The sequence below is a fragment of the Rhineura floridana genome, chromosome 5 (assembly GCF_030035675.1).
Source record: "Rhineura floridana isolate rRhiFlo1 chromosome 5, rRhiFlo1.hap2, whole genome shotgun sequence".
NCBI lineage: Eukaryota > Metazoa > Chordata > Lepidosauria > Squamata > Rhineuridae > Rhineura > Rhineura floridana.
Window position 1 is genome coordinate 75,457,345 of NC_084484.1, and position 22,368 is coordinate 75,479,712.

The window sequence follows — 22,368 nt, forward strand, 5'->3', positions numbered from 1 at the left end:
AAGTAGATTCAGGTGCTGGATAGTGATTGGTCCAAGATCACCCAGTGAGCTTCATGGCATTGTGGGGATTTAAGGTTGAAAGAGTAGCATACAACAACCTTGTAATGCTGCTTGTATCCCCACAGTGCAGGTTTGACATAAGTTTGAGAAAACTGCGTTCAACAACCCCATAGTGTAGTTTACTGTTATCATACCCCTGATGCAATTTGGGGGATAATGGTATGGCTGGTATGGATTTCAAGCAAAAAATAAAATATAACAAAAATCCCCAATCCAAAACAGCAAAGATCAATCTACGTAAATTGCCCACTCAGATCCTTCTCCCAACCCAAATCCTCCATTTAGAAAGGTTGTATTCCACTGACATGCATGTAGACGGGGGGCTGGTGTACGTTCACAATCTCAAATTTTCATACAAAGAAAGAGCCGAGTTATAACGAGCAGGAGCTCCTGTCTTTGCCTCTACACGTTAAGAGTGGGGGAAATGCCCCATCATAGCTCCCTAAAAATGTTGGATTTTCCCATGGATTTCTGTGGGTAGCTCTACTTCCGCCCTGAGGGTGGAAAAGAAATTAAAAGGCATAATCAAGCAAGAATTTAAGAGATCCTTTTATACTTTTCTTATTGGAAGGTAGTGTAGAAAACCAGCTCTACTCCGGACCAACCGGAACTGCCAACGAGTCGAAACGATTTCTACGTCTATGGTCCAAGCTTACTAAAGAAAAACTCCTCCTCGTCCGGAAAGTGGGCTTACGTCATGTCCGGTGGGTTTCTATCACGTGACTGTCTTAGAAACGGTGCAACATGGCGGCGCCCCTGTGGCCACCGTTGGTGGAAGAAGAAGAACTAGTGAAACTGAGGTAAGAAGGGCTCTGCCTAGGAGATACAGTTTCCATATTGAGAGTATCCTGCTTGATCGTCTGAACTCCCAATTCTCACTCTTTGCGCTTTCGGTGTGAAGCCAGCGCGTTCCCCCCCCCCCAACACAAACTGCGCTACTTCAGAAACTGCTTCGCTATTTGAAGATTGAGTCGACTTTAATAAGAAAGGGAAGGTTTCTGCAAGGGGAACAGTAGCTTCACGAAAATCTGACAGGCCATGTGTGTAGGTCTGAATGCGTGGCGAATGCATCAGGTGGGTCCTGCAGCTCCAAGTGCAGTATGGATAATTATTCCCTGATGACTGTATGCACGGAGGAAAGCTAGGAGACAGGCACCTAGCGTGTGTGATGCAGGGGAAGGGGGATGGATAGGTAAACTGAGCCACTATGAGTGGAATTGCAAAATCATAACTACAGAAAATTAAATTTAATCCTCAAAGCTGCACTTCTTATGGCAGACCTTTTTGTATAAAGTAAAAAAATGCTTGGTAATATTGTAACTGCTACATAATTAATAGTAAGAAGTGGTAAAGAAAAATAGCTTCTTAAAAGAGGATTGGCACTGGGAAGTCTGGTACATTTTAAAATAAGACTGGTTGGTTGGAGAAACGTCATCCAAACACATATTAAAAATTGATGACAATTCATGGACATTTTGAGCTAGAAATATAGAACTGATGTTTCTGCCCAGATTTTCTCTGTTCTTGCCTTTTACTCTTTTTGTGTTTTTACATGCTTTTCTTGGTGGGGATAATAAGCTTGCATTCTTTATTTTTAATGGGTATTTATTTATTTATTGTATTTATATCCCACAGTTCCTCCAAGGAGTTCAAGTGGTATATTTGGTCCTCTTCTTCCCCATTTTATCCTCACAACAACCCTGTGAGGTAGGTTAGGCAGAGAGACTGTGACTGGCCCAGAGTCTAGCAGTCCTGTACCCTATTGAACTCTGAATAAATATGCATTGGATTGTGCCATAAAAGAACAAATTTACAGCATGATCTTACACACGTCTTCACAGATGTCCCACTGGGTTCAGTGTGGTATAATTTTAGACAAAAATGGTGTAGGATTGTAGGCTTAATCTACAACCCTATATAGTATTGTGCAGTCTATCTTAGATGGTGTTGTTGTTTGTTTATTTGCTTGCTTAAGATTTGAGAAATTCCAGTTGACTGTTAACTGGTTAGTTGCTATAAAAAAATAAGGAGATTTTTTCCCCATCTTCAGCCACAAAAGGTACAGAGCACTTTTGAAAAAAGAGAAACGGAAGAAAAAGAGACAAGCACTAGCAAGACTGAGAGATTCAGGTACACGGCTCAAATAATTTATTGTGAAACATGAGCTGTCATGATAGGTGATATTTCAGCTATGAGAAGACACTGTCATTAGTATTCAGAAGCATTTAAAATGTCTTTTCAACCCGTAAGTGTCTTAGTTTGCAAATCATTATTGCATTTCCTAAACTATTTCTGTATAAAAGTATATTTCAGGACTAATACTATACTATTCAACATTAATAGCGAACTCATTTTCTGAGCATGGATCCTTAGGTAGTCAAAAGGACACCATTCACAAGGGGTGGGGCGGGGTGTTAGGAGGGTCAGGGATTTATAGATCTGCAAAAAATGTTTAGGGAGAAAAATCCAAAGGGAGCAACCCCCCTCTCCCAAACAAGCCCCATGGGGGCTGAGAACGTTCAAGTTGCCATGAAATGCTGGTTTAGGGGGAGTTAGAGCGCAATCCAACTTGCATTTATGCTGGGCTAAGGAGAGCTGGATGCAGTGGATCTCCCACTGAGCCAGCTGGGTCCCACCTCAGCTGGGCTACACCGGCGTAAGTCCGTCCCCCGAGCTCAGCCAGCTCAGCCGAGAACAGTGCAAGTTAAGCCGGTGTAAGCCCCCAAAAGGGGTGTTCCAGGGGCGTGTCAGGAGAGGGGCCGAGGGGAGGGGACTTATGCCACATCTAGCTCATGTTCAGAGTGCTTTTGCAGGTCCCAATTCAGGCAAACGTCATGCCAGGAAAAAGATCAGTCTAAGAAAATAATTATAATAGAAATCAGTAGAGAGGGCTTACTCCCTGGTAGGGATATTTGGGAGAGCAGGCTTTTACTTTCTGATCCCTGCATGCAGCTTCTGGGTGAGCTGGCGTTCAGCCAGCCCAGAGACTCCTGAATGGCAATTGTTGGATTGCTCTGTTTGTAGTAGAATTAGGTATCCTGAAAAAGGATATACCTAGCTGGTTAGAATCTGGATCAGGAGCACCCCACATGGCAGCATCTCATTGTAGGTCCCACTTGTTAAGATATAAATCATGCATAGTTTTGATATTTGTTAGTGAAAATGAAACTCTATATATAGATCATTCTGTAATGGGAACATATAGCCCTGGGTTACTCTTGGATCTTCAGATGAGTCATGGAAGCTTCAGTTGCATCAGTGACCATCAGGATTGCTTTCCACTGCTTGGTGAGGCTGCAGCCTCTTCATCTGATCATGGTGTCAGACATGTAATTCATTACTTTGGCAATCTTGAGAGCATGTCCTCTATGCATGCAGTGATGACTGTCTGGGACCTTAGATGGTGTGGAATGCAGTAGCCTGCCTCCTATCTAGGGTAAACTACCGCTAGATAGTTTATATATAAATAAGATTATATAATTTAAAAATAAGTAAACTTTTTTCTCTTCAGAAAAAGGAGAGAAAGATGAACAGGTTTCTGAAGAGCTTCCTGAAGATAATGAAGAAAAACAACTTGAAGAGGAAAGGTGAATTTTAAAAAAGTAATTGGGAGTCAACTCTATGCTTATTTACTTGTAATTAAATCTCATTGTGTTCAGGGGAGGGAGCTTACTTATGGGAAATTGACCTTAGGAGTGCAAGCTTAGTCTCAGGTGTGTGCATAGGACTTGGAGGTTATGTCTTAATCACTTATTGGAAATTTGCATAAAACACTCGTAATTCAGTGGCCTGGTTTGCACACCATGCTAAGCCAAATTTTGGCTTAGGCTTCAGGAGAGGAGACTAGTCACTTCACTCCTCTCCAGTAATTTTGCTGCTGTGCCACTTTGAGCTAAGCCATAGTTTGGCTTAGAATGTTGTCTATACCCAGGCTGGTGGTTTAGCTGTATTTGACAAACCATGAGCTGTATACCATAGGGCAAACTTTGGTTACAGCTTGTGGTTAATCCAGAGAGAACTAAACTATGAGTCCAGGTGCTGATGACATTCTAAGCCTAACTGCGTTTTAGCTCATTGTGGTGCAGCAGCAATGTAACAGTATAAGGTAGCGCAAAAATAATTTTGTGAATCACTTGTGAACAGTATAGAAACAGAAGTACAGTTCTTCTAGTTACTAGATCCTTACCCACCAGTATAATCTGGAATACAATATTAATATCACTTAGCTTAATCTATAGTAAACCAAATGAAAAATCAGTGGGTTGGATTCAGACTTCACCTCCAATTTCTTGCTGCGGTGGTGTGGGGATTAACCATTGTCAGTTCCATTCCCCTAAAGTCTAGATCTAGACCACAGCTATTATGTAAGTGAACTGCAGGGTTGCAGTATTTAATTGCCAATTTTAGGCCATAGTGCAAAACCAACAGACTCTGAATTATCCTGTTAAAAGTTGGAGGAATTTTTCTGAACTAGGTAGTCTTGAGGTTGCAACCATATCCACATTTACATAGGAGTAAGCTCCATTGAACATAGTGTTTTTACTTCCAAGCAAACATGTATAGGTTTGTACTGTAATGTAGATTATGCCGCCTAGCTCTTCTGAGGCCCTGCCTCTGAAGGTTAGGTGTGTGGTTACAAAGCAGAACTCTGAAATTCTCTCCCCACGGTGATTATCCTGATGCCATTATTACAATTTTTTAGGCATCAGGCCAAGTCTGTCCTGAGTGCCCACACTTTCAATAGTAGCTAACCTCTGTGATTTAGCAGTACTGCTGCTACCTTATTGCTGAGGGCTGTTTTAGCATTTTATTGGTATTGTGTTTTTGCAATTTTAAACTGTATTTTGTAAGCCATCTTGAGAATATTCTAAATAGAAAGGCAGACTAGGATTTTTTTAAATAATAAAAATAGTAGCAGTTTTAATCAGTGATATCTCAGCATTAATCTGATTGTATTGACAGGCAAAGGCTTCATGAGGAGTGGTTGCTAAGAGAAGAAAAGGCTCAGGAAGCTTTCAAGATCAAGAAGGCAAAAGAAGAGGCAGCAAGGAAACGTCAAGAAGAGGAAGAGGTGCAGTATATGCTTTTACTACCCTTTTGGAGCTGATATGCCAAACATAAAAAATTCCTGAGGTCTTTATTTTAAAAGACCAAAAAAAATTCCTTGAATGATATCCATCATTGTGTGAGCAGACTTCTTCCTCTCCAGCTCCCCACCCTCTCCAGCTCCCCACCCCCTCCATCTGTGATGGAACTTCTCCTTCCTCTCTGCCTCAGCCATCTGCTCTAGAACACTCTGGAGCAGCGTTGCTGGGGGAGCTGTAGAGGAAAGGGGAAAATCAAATCTGGCAGATGGATACTCTTGGATTTCATATCTTCATTTTATCTTTTGACTAACTTGGAAAATACTGCAGTAAAGTGTAACGGTTGACTTATTTCTGAGTATACATGTGTAGGATAAAACTGTAGAGTTTTCACTGATTATTGGGAGGCAAATTTTAAACAGTGATGGCAGAGTTAGCCTTTTAAGACTACTTTAGTTGTGTGTTAATTGTAATAGATAATGAAAAAGAAAACATTATTATTTTTTAAGTTTACACACATCTAACGAGCTATGTTACTTTCTTCAGTATCTCAAAAAGGCACCTACACTAAAGTTTTGGTAAACGGCAAACTAATTTACATTTAATTCACTCATTGGTCCAATGGCAAATGACAAAAATGTTTTAATCTGCTCAGCCTTCATTGAGATATTTAGCATGATACAGCCATTTTCATAATCCTTAGTTTAAAGTGAAACTGCTCTTTTAGATAAATGACAAGTCTGTTCCTTTTTTTAAAGCAAAAAATAAAAGAAGAATGGGAGGAACAGCAAAGGAAAGAACAAGAGGAGGAGGACCGGAAACAACAAGTGAAGAGAGAGAGAGAGGTGATTCCTGCTCTAGGAGGATAAAACACAGTGCATATCCTCTCACAGTAATAATAGTACTTATGAAAAAGTATAAAATGACTTCGTGTTGGGGTGGGTTGGAGATAGCCTTTTTCTGTGGCTTTGCATAATTCATGCTATGAATAACTGCAATCCTACTCCTGCTTACTGGGAGTAACCCTCACTGAATTCAGTAGGAGAGAGCACTGTAAATGTAGCGTCACCCTTCACTATGCAGAGCAGGTATATAGCTGCTCACATTGCGTAGCTGATATTGTTACTATTATTGCTGCAATATTTATGTATATCTTACCTTATCCTTAAGGCTGTGGGCACTTTATAAACGTCATTATTTGAAAAAGGCACAGGAAATGGAATGATGAATTTCCCCTGAAATGTTCCATCAATGTTCCCAAATATTTTGTGCCCGTTGGCAGCCTGCCTCACTGAGCTGGCAATTGCGTTACATTTCGTCCTAAAGGAGAAGGGGCACAAACTCTGTCCTTCTCTATGCTCCTGCAACTATAGAGCAATTGGCAGGTGGAAGGGTTCCTTGTGACTATTGGGCCAATGGGGCTAGGTCTCTCACACAGAATTCCTGCTGGGAGGGTATGGGCACAAGCTAAGAATTCTTATATGTAACTATGATGCAATCTTTCTTTAAAAACTAGCAAGTAGAGTATAATAACTTTATAGTTCTTAACTTCACTTGGAATTTTACTGCTGCGATTCCTTAACCATTTTTTCCACTCAACGATGTTACAGCTCATCTTTACCTGACTCATTCATCAAGATGTATCTTTTTCTATAGCTTGTTGGGTGTGGGAACATATTAGAATGCTTAAGCTGGCTGTTTTCAGCTTCTTGTGGGTTAATTCTTTGAATGCCTTGCTCAGCATATAAAGGACAGGTGGTGGTCTTGCCTCTTACCAATTTTTGTGCCTGGGATTTAACTTTTTTTCCCCTCAAGCAAATCTCTTGATTTAGCTAGTCATGAGTAATATAAAGAGAAATTATACTGTTCTAATTGGTTGGCAGTTAGTACAATGTATACCATCCCTGAATGAGTACTCCTTCTAGGATCCTTTGGAAGTAGAAGATTAAGTTGTGTGGAAACTGCCCATTCCTTACTACTTTAGCAAAAATGAGGTTGAGAATTGCCACTTTTGTCCGATATGAAAAAACCAAGCAGTCCTGATGGCAGCAATTAACTTCATTTATTTTTACAACATATATCCCACTCTTCATCCTAAGACCTTTGGGCAGGTTACAATGGTAATTATATCAAACAGCAAACATTAAAAAATCGTAAGTACCATAAACTAGAAACCATCTGTCGGTATCTTAAAAATCTAGACATTCCTCTACACTGAAAAGCCTAATAGAAAAGACATGTCTTCTGCTGGCGCCTGAAGCTAAATAATGTTAGTGCCAGCCAAACCTCTAGGAGGAGTGTGTTTCACAGCTAGGGTGCTATTACTGAGATGTTCCTTTAGTGACTCATAGGTCTCTAAACTTTTCTTAAGGCTGGGACTACCAGCAGGGCCTCCCAGTAGATCTGAATTCATAGGCGGGTTGAATTGAGGAGGAAAGTGCTCCCTGAGATATACTTCAAGAGGAAAAGCTGGAATTGGGCTAGATAGTTAACTGGAAGCTAGTACATATCTTAGACTGTGTTACATGGTCCCTAGACATCAGACCCAGAAAGACTCTGGTGGCTGCATTTTGTACTAGCTGCGATTTCTGAACCACCTTCAAGGGCAGCACCAAGTAGAGTGCTTTGCAGTAGTCTAAATGGGAGGCTACTTGAGCTTAAATTGTAATAATCAGGTTGCCCCTGTACAGTAATGACCTTGGTTGGTGAACCAGCCAAAGTTGGAAATAAGCACTCTGTGCTAGTGAAGCCACCTGGGCTTCCAGATGTAAGGTAGAATCCAGGGGTACACCCAGATTATGAATCTGATCTTTTTTGGGGAATGCAATTCCATTCAGAACAGGCCACCTATGTAATTTCTGAAAATAGGAATCACAAGTCCACAGCACCTCCATCTTGTCAGGATTCAGCTTCAGTTTACTAGTCCTCATTCAGCCCATTACAACATCTAGACATTGGTCAAACACCTGCAGAGGTACACCTAATTCAGATAACATGGAAAAGTAGAGTTGAGTGTCATTAGCACAATGATTAAAGTATAAGGTTACTCTTCTCTGTAAGTGTTTGGCAAAGGAAGTCTGGGAAACATTACTTTAAAGGAGTAAAATGGACATAAAAGTTATGCATATTTCAATGTGATTAGATGGGGATAAAACCTGTATTCATTGTTTCCTTGGTCAAAATACGTTTGTGATGTTTAAAAATAATAACCTGCGTCTAATCAGTGCATAAATAGAAATGTGCTACAGAGTCTCTGTTACGGTTTTGGGTGTTGGGGTTGGGCTCTAAATAACTAAGATGGAAACTGAGTTTGAGGCGATAGAGATTAAAGGTAAACTTTGTACAGAAGCAAATGCACTGGAAACTGGTATAAGCTGAAAATTAAGCCAATCCAAGCACAGAAATCCCAGGGAGAGGTATTATGGTTGCACTGGAGTGACTGGGTATCCTAAAGATCTCTTTACAGGTAGTCCAACAGAAAAATAGAAACTGTTGGGTAACTCTAAATTCTCCTTACTCTCCGGGGAACATCCTTTTGCACACTGAACTGGTTTCGGTACACTGTCACCCAGCTTGAATACATACTGGGGCTCTGTGTTACAGAGACAAAATAGAGACTATTCTACTCAAAGGGGCCACTGCATTGGTGCAGCAGGGCATGTTTGATCTTCTGGACACTGAGCAAACTGAAGCCAGTGTTCCAGGCACAATCTTCACAGCAGTCTTGGCATCAAATCCTGAAGGAGGAAATTCCATGTGATGAATACTGGAAAGTGAATCTGGGCCACTCAATTCAAATAAGGAGAAGGGCTCTTAAGAAGTAAGGAAAATTAGTCTTCAAAAGATATATGCCTATGTCAATTACATGCTGTGTATAAATCACTTGCAGGGTTGGATTGCTGTGATTATTTTGATTTTTCAGTATTAGAAAATGACCACAATAATATCTTTTTGCCTTCAATCCCATTTAATGCTTAAGCTCTTTTGTGTGTCTGATCGAGTTGTTGGGATGGGGGGAAAGAAATGTGTGAGAAGTTGGGATAATTATTTTAAATATAACTTTAACGCTTGTACATTTTTGTGCTGAAATGCTTCATAACATGAAAGCTTTTTCTCAGTTTTTATTAATTTTGTCAAACAACATATTTAAACACTGAACTTTATGGTCTTAACTAAAGAAACCAGATGATGTCTCCATTCAAAGTTTTCACTAGTCCTGTGTTTGCACCATTTATAGGAAGCTGTGCAGAAGATGTTGGACCATGCTGAGAGTCAGGTATGTTTAGAGTCATTTAAAATAGATCATGGATACAGGTAGAATTCTGAGCTGCTTTTCTGCTTTGTGCCAGCCTTTCTCTCTGCTGCATATCAACAGTTTTGTGAAATGCAGTATATCCCTTTTACAGTAACGGTATGATGGTAACAGCTGAAATGCTTTGCAATATGTGACCGAACAAGATTCTTAATAGGGATGACACTTGAGTTTTGCACATAAAACTAGTGGAAAATGAGCAAGAAAAATGAGGTGCCACTGTATGTAGTAAAAAAAGGGTAAATTTTATGCTGATCCAGAGTTTGGGTATAAAAAAGCAACATGTGCAAGACTATTGCCCCAGAGATAGAGTTTGATATACATTTGCATATGGTTCAAGTCTTCCCCATCAAGTGAAACAGCCAAGATTTTTGGCCAAATTGTGCACTTTGGGTTAAAAGCATCAAACTTGCCATGGGCATGCAGTGATTATATCTAAACATTGCCATCTCCATATCTCCTTCTGTTTTGAAATACATAAGTTTTGAATTTTTACTGTTCACCATTGGGAATATTTTTTTATAGAATTAGAATTAGCTGACAAACAAAATGGACGTACATGGACAAACACAGAACAAGGCTGTGCATGCTCATAAAGTAATATGAAATGTTATAACATCACTTTAAATATACATAAAGGTATGACTCAATCATGTAATAACACCAAACATTCCATAATCCAAAAATGTGTGCAAAGTTGTTGGTTGTGTGCAGATTGATACTGCATTATGGGACATAAATGTCAGTCAGATTTTATTGTCTGTAGCCAATTGCCATTGTAATGTAACTCACAAAAAATGTAAGACAATCTGAGTGTTCGTACCTATCATTATATAAAATAGGTACATGACTACAAACCTATAAACTTGTCCTGTTTATGACATATGTTTACTCTGAAGTATACATCAGCATGTTCAAGCTGAATTAGTACTGAAAAGTTTCCTTCACAGTGGCAAAGAGCAGCGCAATTAAACTTGGTCTTGTAGAACTTGCATAGGCCTCTGTATGCCTTCTTACAGTGTGTTGGTTCACAGTACTTTTCCTTGGCTTGGCCAAGAGTTGTCCACTTTATTGTCATTGAGAACGTTTCCTCTCCCAGCCCTAGTCTTTCAGACTTGGTAACTGGAACTTTTTGAAATACCTTTCCACGTACATGTCCTCCCTGACAGATTGTCAGCATTGTATGCTGTTTGACAGCTGTTTTTGGTGACATATTCTTCAGAGGTCTTCTTGAAAACTGATGTTCCCCTGCTTTGTTGACTGCACAATCTGCTGGTTCTACCATACAGAAGTACTACAGATTTTACAAGTAGCACCATGATATTAGCAGGGATACATGTTGGAACTTCTGCCAGTGTTAGAAATATACCTGTGACATCTGGAAATATGTTCCATGTGTCCCAAGCTGACTTTTTGTCTTTCCCAGCAAAGAATGAGATCACATCACACCCAGTGAATGCATGAAACATAGTTAATGCATCTTCTTTCTTTGTGCCCCAAGTGTCTGCAGTTTCATGTGGTGCAGCATACTCTGATGTTTGCCTACCTCAGAGGATACCCACATCTTACTCACTAGAATGTGGTGCAAGTTGGACACACTGGTGACAACCACGTGTCTGCTATACTGACTCTGATATTTAGGTGCCCACTATGTGCTACGTCTCATAAATCAACATCAGACATTTGTCAACTTCCTCATGTGAATATGGTTCAATACAACTTTTTTTCTGTCTGCTAGGAGAGCATAGTAGTTGGACCCCAAAACTGTTGTACACTTGCTTGCCTTTTTAAATTGTAACATATTCTACCAGCAGATGGAACAGATCAGTTTTATTTTCACTGATATGAAGGAAGTTATGCTTGTGGCTTGGCATCCTTGATAAAGGATCAACCCTCCACCTCAAACCTTAGCCTAAAGGCAGGAAGCAAAGATAAAAAAGGCAACCTTTGGTATAGGCATGCCATACTGTATCTAGCCTGTCCACCTACTCTAGGTGTTGCAAAATGTAAGGCAGGAAAACTGTTGATGTGGAAATTTTGGGAAGTTCCCAAATAATGTATTTGAAATATTATAGCACAACTCGGCACCACTGTAGTCTGTTGAAGCTTCTTAATTTTTTTTTAAGCCAGAATACATGCTCAGGATCAATATGGAACAGTGGGGTATTAATCATTCAGAGGTTCTATCCACTCCTGATATATAAATTTAAATCAGATTGATGAACGATGAGGATGTTAATAACTTTGCTGATGTCCATGTATTGCTAAATTATATGCCTGTGCTTAAGGCCCATCTGAAGGTCAGAGGAAATGGATTCTACAGGCTGTCATGGTAGTGAAAAGGCTTATACTCTGGCACTGGAAAGACAGTTTCCCTCTGTAATTCGCTAGTGGCTGGAAGATTGCGCTCTCAGTATTTTAGCACTCAGCATACAAGCAGAGGAACCTCTCCGTTAATCCTTCTGTTGGCCCAGATTTCCATATTTATGAGATGCTATTTCAGTGCTAAAATCTTCTCTCTCCATTGCAATTGTAATCACTTCTATTGATTAATTGGGAAAACCTAATTAATAGAATTCATTAATAACAGGTATTCTGTTTCTGTTAACATATACTTTTTTTTAACAGTTAGAAAATGGAACCACCTGGCGCAATCCCGAGCCCCCAGAAAATATAGGAATTGAGAAAGATCGAGCCAGCTGCCCTTTCTATATTAAAACTGGAGCTTGCAGGTTTGGAGACAGGTAATGCAATTCTGTTTGGACCTTTTTAATATGGCTCGTAAATTAGTTTTTGGGCACAGCACCTGCAGAGTGAAATGACTGGTTAAATACTTCAGTTTAGATCCTATGTTTTCACACTGACTAGGAGAGTTCTGCTCATTCATGTTTGAAAGCTGCCTCCTGTGAATCAAAGCATTTTCCATTAATGGAGGGAAAATTTAGGATCTATACCACTGTTTCTTTGACAAAGCATTTTAAATGAACATATCTAATTAACTGCTATTGCTTATACTAAATTTCTAGTTTTTAATCCCCTCCCCCAACAAGTGCATATTAGGTGCAATTTCCTAAAAAATTAGGAAAGGACCAGCATAGTTAAAGAGTATGAATATTGGATGGCACAGAATTAAACCCCTGCAAAGACTGTAGTTAGTTACAGGTGAAGCAGAATTAAAGTCCATGTTGATGCTTGTGTTTTTAGCTTAACTGCAAATACAACTTCGATACGGAAATTGAATCTATATTCAGGATGAGACGACCAGATTGATACCCAGTTGTTAGCAAGACTCCTATGTAGACACATGTTTCACATTCACATGTTGGCTAGGAGTCTTGTGAATTAGGATCTTTAGACAATGACAACTGTGTGTCTCGGCAGATTTACTCAGTAACTTACACTTGTGCAGGTCTTAAACATAAGGACACACACACACACCTTGACATCAATGGGAATAGCTCAGTAAGAATATGTGTGTGGGAATTAATTAAACAGTCATAACTAAATTAACACACACACGAAGAAGCAAGCACACAAGGCATAAGAGGAGATGGAGGGGGATGAGTTCAGCACAACTAAGGAAGGTATACGAGCCTGCCCTTTCTCTCTCTTTGGGCTCACTTTGCAGACTAGGCCTCATTCATGCATAGTTGGGCAATTAGGACCAGAGATTGGCCTCTGAAACACAGACACACACACAGTCAAAGATAGGCAGAGGGAGCAGATGAGGAGGCCACAATTTGTAGGGAAAGGACCTCCAGAAGGCAGGCTAGAGAGCAAGGTACACCTTTCCCAGCCCTCGTGGGTAATCTGGAAATTGAACTGGGACACGTTGGAATTCCTGGATCAGACAGGGAAACGGCAAATGCAGAAGGCTAGCCTTGGAATGGCTTCTTGGATCTCTGCTTTGGCTAGCAAAGGTCCAGGGAAAAGCAGAAAAAGTAGTGGAGCCCTGAAAAGGGCTTTTGAAGCACTTCCAGCAAGCAGGGACCTCTGTTTCAGCAGGTACAGAAATAGTGAATGAAAAGCAGGGGAGTCAGACCCCTGGGTTCTGGCTGGCTAAGTGATTCAGCAGTCAATTTCAGGTAGAGTGATATTCAGCAGAGTGGAACTGGGTAACCAGAACCCAACATTAGTGATTTAGCAGGTCATTTCATAGTGGAACTAGGCAATCAGGACCCAGAACAGCTTTAGGAGTCCAGTTTTTATACCTTTCTGAACAAAAGCCTCAAAGGAGAATGCAGAATTGATTGGATCAGGCAGGAGTTGTTCCTCAATTTCCATACCTAGCATGAGTTGTATGGTCAGCGTAATGAGCTTTTCTTTTGTGAATACAGGTGGTGGTATTCACTTTTTAGCTAGCTTGATAAGATACAGATGTGAACCATGGGCTCCTCTCCTGAGATTTTCTCTCCCCCAATGCTTTTGGGAGTGCATTGATTGGATTGCCAAAGGCCATGACCTGTGCATATAACTGGCAACATCCTCAGTTGGGATGACAGCCTTAACTTCTCCATATACTTTTTACACTGGGTGTAAGCAGCCTTTTTACAAAGTGAAAAAACTGAAGCCATTTTAAAAATCATATAGGCCATGTTAAGGTGGAGTGTCTCTCAGGTTATAGGCTTGTAGCCAACCTAGTGTTTGCAAAAGAGAGATCTATCAAGTAACCCAGACCAAACTATGCCTTAAGCAGAAATGGTGACTCCAACAAGCCCAAACCTTCACTGTGGGGCCAGTCACATTATTCCCAACTAACTAACTAGATAGACCACAGGGAAATTCTTTCTAGAACCAAAATATGATCAGATACTAGTCTTCTTTTTCCCATGGATCACAATTAAGACTTTGGAACAGAAAGCTGCAAGCTAGCTTCTGTGAACTTGTCTAGAAGTTATCCGGCTTTGTCTTGAATTCTTTGCTTCCCTAACTTTCTCAGGCAGATCGCTCTGGTCAAGAGTCTGCAAGTTGCACATTGTGAAATCAAATTGGTCAAGAATACAAATTTCCCCCCACTTTTTTGATAGTGCGTATATGGTACATACAAGGCCTAACTTGGCCCATGAGCCAAAGGTTCCCCATGCCCAGTCCATACTAAATCAAATTTGAATTCAAAACCTTCTTATAAAGTGCCTTGAGAATTTGTTATAAGATTGCCTATGAATATTGTTAATAAATAACTACTTACGGTAAAGTGCATAATATGATTGTAGCTTTAGCAGATGGAGTAAATGCTTTTTTCTCCTTTCTTTAAGATGTTCTCGGAAGCATAACTATCCAAGCTCTAGTCAGACACTCCTTATCAGGGGTATGTTTGTTACTTTTGGGATGGAGCAGTGTAAAAGAGATGACTATGATACCGATGCAAGCCTGGAGTACAGCGAGGAAGAAATCTACCAGCAGTTCCTAGATTTCTATGAAGATGTACTTCCTGAATTTAAGAATGTGGGAAAGGTTATTCAGTTCAAGGTACAAACGTAAAACACATTTTACTACCCTACACAGTTTTCTGCTGTTAATTGTGGAGTGAGATACAGTTTAATGTTAGTGCAAGAAATTTGAGAATTCATGTTGCACAAGTAGCAGCACACAAGCTGAAGTATCACCACGTATAATAGTAGTTGTGCTAGGAGTTGCATAACAGCTTTTGCAAGCGCAAGACCACCACTGCGGCTGTTGTGCTATGCTAAGAGCAAGGCTGCTGCTAACAGAATGGCCCATCTAGTCTAGCACCCTGTTCTCACAGTGGCCAACCAGATGCCTATGGGAAGCACATAGTGCAGGAGCATTCTCCCCTCTTGTGGTTTCCAGCACCTGGTGTTTGGAAGCATGCTGCCCCTGACTATGGAGGCAGAGCATAGCTACTGATACCCTTATCGTAAATGACTTTGTCTAATCCTCTTTTTAAAGTCATCCAGCTTGGTGGCCATCACTGTCTCCTGTGTAACTATGCAATGTGTAAAGAAGCAATTTCTTTTGTTTGTCTTGAATTTTCCAACATTTAGCTTAATTGGATGTCCATGAGCTCTAGTGTTATGAGGGAGGAAAAATTTTTCTCTATCCACATTCTCAATGCCATGCATAATCTTATATGCTTCTATCGCAGCCTTTCCCAACCAGTGTGCCTCCAGATGTTGTTGGACCACAACTCCCATCAGCCTCAGCCAGCATTGCCAATGGCTGAGGCTGATGGGAGTTGTGGTCCAACAACATCTGGAGGCACACTGGTTGGGAAAGGCTGTTCTATCATGTCACCTTACTCACCTTTTCTCTATACTAAAAAACCTCAAATTCTACAGCCTTTCCTCATATGGGAGCCCATGGTTCTTCCTTAGACATGGGAGCAGCATTCATATCCTAAGCCCAAGCCTCTATATGGCAACGGGGCCAAAAGAGAAGGGGAGGAAGCTCATCTCCACACTTGAGCCCTGGAGCTGTTCTGGGGGACAGGCAGGGGATTCTGTTTCCCCCTCCCTTGGTTCTTATTATTTGCAGAGAGGAACTTACTGTGTGGGTGGGAAAACCTTCTCTGACCCCACCTCTGGTACCAATTGCTCACAGGTCCCCACTTGTATAATGTATTTTACATAGTGGGTTAGGTTATCTATATTGTGGGGGGATGATTTAGTAATCAAACTGCTTTTGAAGGGCAGTTATTTTGTCTTCTCTCACTGATGAAAAGCTGGAATTCATGTATTCAGTTTATCGCATGAACTATTCCTGTTCTAAAAGACCTGGCTGGTCTGTTGCTGATTTGTAAAAACATGCTTTTGCTGCTTCAGATAAGCTGTTTTTTGTGTGTGTTTCAAACAATAAATGTGTTTATTGTTTTAATTATAGTTTCCAGTTTTGCCCCACCAAAGACCAGTGATGTGGGTTTTCTGGAAAATTCTAAATGGGGATAATTTGCATCAGAAAATGTTCAGTATTCATCAGAATTTGTTTTGATGCCCTAGAGAGTGATCTAATTTAGCATGTTTATTTTATTTGTATTTCGTAAACAATGCTAAAAAGTTGAGACTGCCAACCTGCCTTAAGCTGTATTTAGAATTGGCATCTATTCATTGGAAATTTTCTGCATAAAAATGAAGTACTGGAAAAAAGTTTCACCCCACATCACTGCCAAAGGCCTTCAAGATAGTTTACCAAATAAAATAAAACAACCCTACACCAATAATTGAATTCAGTGGGTTATAAGGAGTAGTAACTTAGGGCACAATCCAACTGCTATTTATACTAGGTTGAGGGGAGTTGCATATGGAGGGCAGAAGGCCCTTATCCCGGCTCAGTCAGCTGGGAGCCCAGCATAAGGGGAGCCTGTGGAAGCCAGCAGAAGGCCCCCAAAAGGGGCATTCCTGGGATGTGTTGGAAGAGGAGCTGGGGACTTAGGCCACATCCAACTTGCATTCAGAGCACTCCTGTAGGTCCCAATCCACACAAGTTGTGCTGGGAAAAAGGTTGGTCTAAGAAAATAATTGTAATGGAAGCCATTGGAGAGCTTACTCTCTAGTACGGTGTTTGCAAGGGCAGACTTTTACTTTCTGGTCCCTGCACACAGGCTCCTGGTTGAGCTGGCCCGGAGGCTTCTGAATGACAGTTGGATACTATGGACCTTCCCGTCGGCTCCTCTTTTGCCGGCTTCCTGAGTTGGATTGCTCTGCCCATCTACTATAACCCATTGAATTCCATTCAGCAGCATTTAAAGAAATCATCTTCCAACTATGAAAACATGGTGAAATTAAACAACGTTTTCTGAAAAATCAAGAGAAAAGCTCTGTAGTCATCCAGCGGGAGTTGTTTTAATAGGAAAGATGGTGAAGATGGGGACCTATAGCAAGACTTTACAGGAAAGTTTGCATGGGGGTGTTAAAATCTCACTTTTAATACTATACACTTGTTACATAGCATTATATGAGAGCTGTTCTGGAAAGTAGTTGATCATTCACAACCAACATTAAATATTTATAGCAATCTTAAGCCTCTAGATTACAGTTGCAGTACATCACTTGTAGGAAGATGGGCCCTAGTGCATTGGTGTTAGCTGTATTGTATGCCAATTAGCAGTATGTGTGGAAGATTTAGTTGAATGCAGAAGTATGTGTTGGTTAGGCAGAGAAGGTAAGGCTAGGTACCAGTTTGTGACAGGGACTAAACAAGAACTGAATTTCACATACCTACCCTTTAGAAGTGGAAAAGATTACCTGCATTCCAAGCTAAATGCAATTCCCCCCCCCCAACAGAGCATTTTGGGTAGAACAGTGGAGATCATACTTTGTGTGGTATAGATAATTAGGTATCTTGTAAAACATGCAACAGAAGTAAACTAGTAAGAGTACAAAGAAACTGCTTCCAAAGTTAAATTAGAAATATTGTCTTAAGTTTATGCTCCAGATCATGCCTGAATTAATTTTTAAATCTAACTTTGACATAGGTCAGCTGCAACTTTGAACCTCATCTTCGAGGAAATGTGTATGTTCAGTACCAGTCGTAAGTATTTAAAGTCAAGCTATCAAATTTATCAGTCGGTAAACTTAATGAGAAATCATACAGAAGGTTTATGTGATATGATTGTTTGTGGTTTTTAAATTTTATGTATCGGTGAATCAGTCTTTCCCAATACAGGTGGCTAATTCTCCATATTGCTGCCTTATTGATTTTTATGACGTTCTAATAACATTCTCAATTTATTTTTAAAGAGAACAAGAATGTCAGGAAGCTCTTGCTTTATTCAATGGCCGATGGTATGCAGGGCGGCAGCTTCAATGTGAATTTTGTCCTGTAACAAGGTGGAAAACAGCTATTTGTGGTATGTCAGTGAAACTCTAACTCAGCAGCTATCTTTTAGACTAAATGTCTGATATTATTGTACTATACACAAAATATAATTTTAAAGGCAATTCAGGCCTTTTTCAGAGGATAAAATAGAACTGATAGGACTAACAATTTATCTACTTAAGTTAGATAGTATACCAGTTTGTGAAAGACCTAGTTTTTCATCTATTAGATGCCTGAGGTTACACCCATAATAATTCACCAAGGAATGTTATTCCTGCCTAAATTTGAAACCAAAACTTTCCATCAACTACACATTAACATTTGAAATAGTTTCTGCACCTTTGTTTGCTTAAAATACACTAAGAAGGTGTCATATGTATACATACCTGCCCTGCTGTACCCTCGGTTCATAGGAGTAAACATTTTTGGTATACACAAAGACAGTTATAAAGCAGGGACTTGTGCTTATCTGCATGTCACAACACAAGATAGCACCTGTGATAGATGATGCTAGGGCCAGCAGTAGCAATTATTTCTGGTCATCCACTGGCTTCCTAGCTCTGAAGATGGGTCAGTGATATGTCTGGTAGGGATGTCATGGGCCACATTGGGCAGTCTCTAAAGGGTCTGATAAATGGGCCTTCTGTTCAGCTCCTGTGTTGCTAGGCATAAACAGATCTTACAATTAACTACACATTACTAGAATACACCTGTAAAGAAATATCATGTAGGCAAAAATAAGCATAGAAGTGTCCAGTGGGACTGTTTGAAAACTAAATTTTAAAATTATAATTGTATTTGATCTTTGATAATCATTTAATTGCTTTCAGGTTTGTTTGAAAGACAAAAGTGTCCAAGAGGGAAGCATTGCAACTTTCTTCATGTATTCAGAAATCCAAACAATGAGTTTTGGGAGGCCAACAGAGATATTCACATTTCCCCTGAATGGACTAAAGAGACAAGAAACTCAGAAAGGAGAAATAGAATGGGATACCATGAAGAATATTATAGCAGGTCAAGAAGAAGAAGCAGTCCAAGTCCAGATTATGCTTACAACAAAAGAAATGGAGAATCTGAAAGAGAGAAGAGCCATCACAAGCATAAGAAAAGACAGTTTCCCAAGAGATCACGAAGTCGTGGAAGGCGGCGGTCCCATAGTAGAAAGAAAAGAGGGCGGAGTCGCAATAGGAGCCTGACACGTAGCTGTAGCAGAAGCTCCTCTCGGTCAAGAAGTAGAGGCAGAAAAAGATCTAATAGTAGAGGCAGAAACAGTTGAATTTATTATTACTTTTCAATATATTTGTATATAAAAACTAGTACTCCCAGAGCTGTTGCACACTAGAGACCCTCTGGTGTACTCCTGTCCTCCAGAAATAGGGCTGATGTACACTGGGCTAGTCTAAATTTTTGCAGTAATTATTTAAGGTAGCGAGAATGCATCACATCTCTACAAAACTCATTTACTCAATTGCTTGCTATTCTGACACAGAATTCTGGTGTTCTCTATTCATCCCTGTCATTCTAATGTAAACAGTGTACTGTAATCAAACAATTGCTCTGAAGTTCTACCAATCATTCCTTTAGAGATTTGTGAATAAATGTAATATGTGCTTTTGGTTTTTTTAAATACTACAGTAACTTTTTGTTTGGATAGGATATACTTCCTTGTGCCATTTAGCAATTCTGTATGGAAAAGCCTTCAGGGTGGTTACCCTTACAAGGAGAAAAACCCCTCAGCACAGGAGTGGGCTGCTTATGATCATATGAAAAGCAGTGTAAACTTGTTGGCAGAACTATCATGCACTCAAAAAATGAAGGTTTGGGGTACCTTAAAGACTAACAAATATCAGCTGCCACACGATTGTTATTGCTGAGGCTAATATTATCCCTTCTGGAAATTCATATACGTGAGTAATAGAAGCAAACTACCCTCTTATTATTGATAAAGCAGAACAGCAAAGCATCTTATATATATTTTTAAAAATTCTATCTTTTGGTATGAAATAGGGGGTAGGTCTAATGAATGCACATAATTGCCTTGATGAATTTCTTGACTATTCAGTTCACTGGTGTTAGTGTGCCTTCCATCTGCACTCAGGCCAGTGTCTTTGGTGGGAGAACTAGCAAAGTTGCTTGTTTTGGCCTACTTTCTAAATGAGTATACCAGAACATACCCTGTGCAAACAATGGACAATAGCTGCAGGAGAAGAATCCTGCCATGATGGCCAGACCTAAGCTCAGATTCGATGGTGTTTACCACTCTCAATCATAAAAGCAAGAAGGGCTTTGTACATAAATGCCCTTTCTTCAGAATCCTGAACGGAACTGTTAAAACAAAACCATGCTGTTGCTAATGTGTTTTTGTGTATCTGTTTTGCATGGATAAGGAAGCAGATACAAAACTTGTCTCAGACTTCTGAAGTGTCATATATGCAGTAGTTTCTCTTGTAGAGCGGTAATTCAGAACATACCTCAAAATATACTCCTGTGTAATCACATCTTTCTGGATCAGCACAACCCACTCACTAGGATAAAATACAGCTCTGTAAAAAGGGAAATTGTCTTTATTTTGGGGGGGGGCTATTGAGACCAAATGAGCTGCGATGTATAGAGAGACTGCATGTTTTGTACTTTGTCACTTTCAGTAAGAAAAAATATAGGAATACATATTCAAAGCAGTAATGTGCACCCTCCCATGCAAAACCAGTAACTGCAATTATTTATAAAGACACATCTCTCTATCAGAGTTTTGAAGTGGATTGCCCTTATTTGGCCCTGCTGCATGCATCTGTTCTTAATTATTCATTCCTGTAATTATTACTTGTAGTTTGCAGGATCCACCTAGGACTTATTTCCTTTCCCCCTCTCTAATCTTCAAATCTAGCATAAAGCAGCATTCAGATTCAAGCACAATATAAATGCGTAAGCATTAAGTATTCTTGTAATACCTTTAGTAAACATTAGCTGTGACCATAATCCCATTCTTTTTGGAATGCAGGTTTCTAGTTCAGCCAGGAGTAAAATTGATTAGGTAGAATGGAGCTTATGTGACAGTTATAGAGGTGGTTTACCTAGAAGCACTATTCATGTTTTTCTGGTGCCTAGAACTTACTGCTATGCAAGTCCTATTCAGGTATATTCTCTCATTTGATTACAATTCTGCAAGGGTAGAGAGCAGGGAAGTGCTGCCTAGTCCTGCTTGCTCCATCACATCATAGTTTGCAATGGAGAGCTTGCTCTAAGGCATGCAAGTTGTTTGTGCAAGAGAACCCTAAATTGCTTATGAAGTTCACATACTAAAGCAGGCTCCCTGCTACAATAGTTAAACAACACACAAGATGTGTAAATGGCCAGGAAGCAAAATTTTCCTCTATTTTGTGGTTGTGTGAGGTAGGGAATACCCAAAAGCTTATAACCAAAAACTACACAAATAGTTTATATTTGATGAACATTTTAAATTAAGGTAACATTTTTTAAAGGTGCAATAGATTTCTGGGCCTAATAGAGGCACACACTCGAAGGAGCAATTTTAGTATATTATACTAGCAATAAGGAATATTTTTATCCATTTGGGGGGAGGGGTAGATGCATCACTCATGAAAAGTCCAGCTTTGGTAAATATAGCCCGAGTTAATCCTATAAAATAGAATAAATTTGCACCAGAAAAGTTCTTTTCCATTTTATACTTTAGTGTGATCAGAAGGAAGCCTCGCACAAGGCAACCGTCTCCCTGCCACCCCGAGTCTCCTGGAGGTCAGGAGATCCATAACAGCAGCATTAGACTGGGTATAGGAGCTGGTTGGTGGAGAAGGGAAATGCCCAATCTGGCACAAGCCACATGAGACCTAACAGGATTTGAAGAGAGTCCCCTCACCCCATCGTACTGTTAATACCCTCCCCCCAAATAAATCCCTCTAGCAGATGCTTTGCAGAGAGTACAAACAGCTACAGTAATTGTCTACAGCAGTGTTTCCCAAACTTTCAACATGCTCATACCCTTTGAGACATTGATTTTACCGGCGTACCCAACTTTCACAAAAATAATTGGGAGAGGGGTATGGTATTATATATATAACTATATTCTTACTTACTCAATCTGAAGACCTCAAAACCACCATTTTGAAGTTGTAATGAAGC

At 40.0% G+C, this 22,368-nt stretch overlaps 1 protein-coding gene across 1 annotated transcript; it reads left to right on the forward strand.

The window, feature by feature from the left end:
* Window positions 1-735: 735 nt before the first annotated feature.
* On the forward strand, window positions 736-20,929 carry ZRSR2 (zinc finger CCCH-type, RNA binding motif and serine/arginine rich 2). The gene is made up of 11 exons (XM_061627180.1): window positions 736-860; window positions 2,111-2,190; window positions 3,572-3,647; window positions 5,023-5,131; window positions 5,903-5,989; window positions 9,382-9,420; window positions 12,085-12,200; window positions 14,712-14,925; window positions 17,888-17,943; window positions 18,153-18,262; window positions 19,062-20,929. Exons 1-11 carry the CDS (start codon window positions 805-807, stop codon window positions 19,505-19,507), a joined length of 1,389 nt encoding a protein of 462 aa, XP_061483164.1. The 5' UTR covers window positions 736-804; the 3' UTR covers window positions 19,508-20,929.
* The last annotated feature ends 1,439 nt before the right edge of the window (window positions 20,930-22,368 follow it).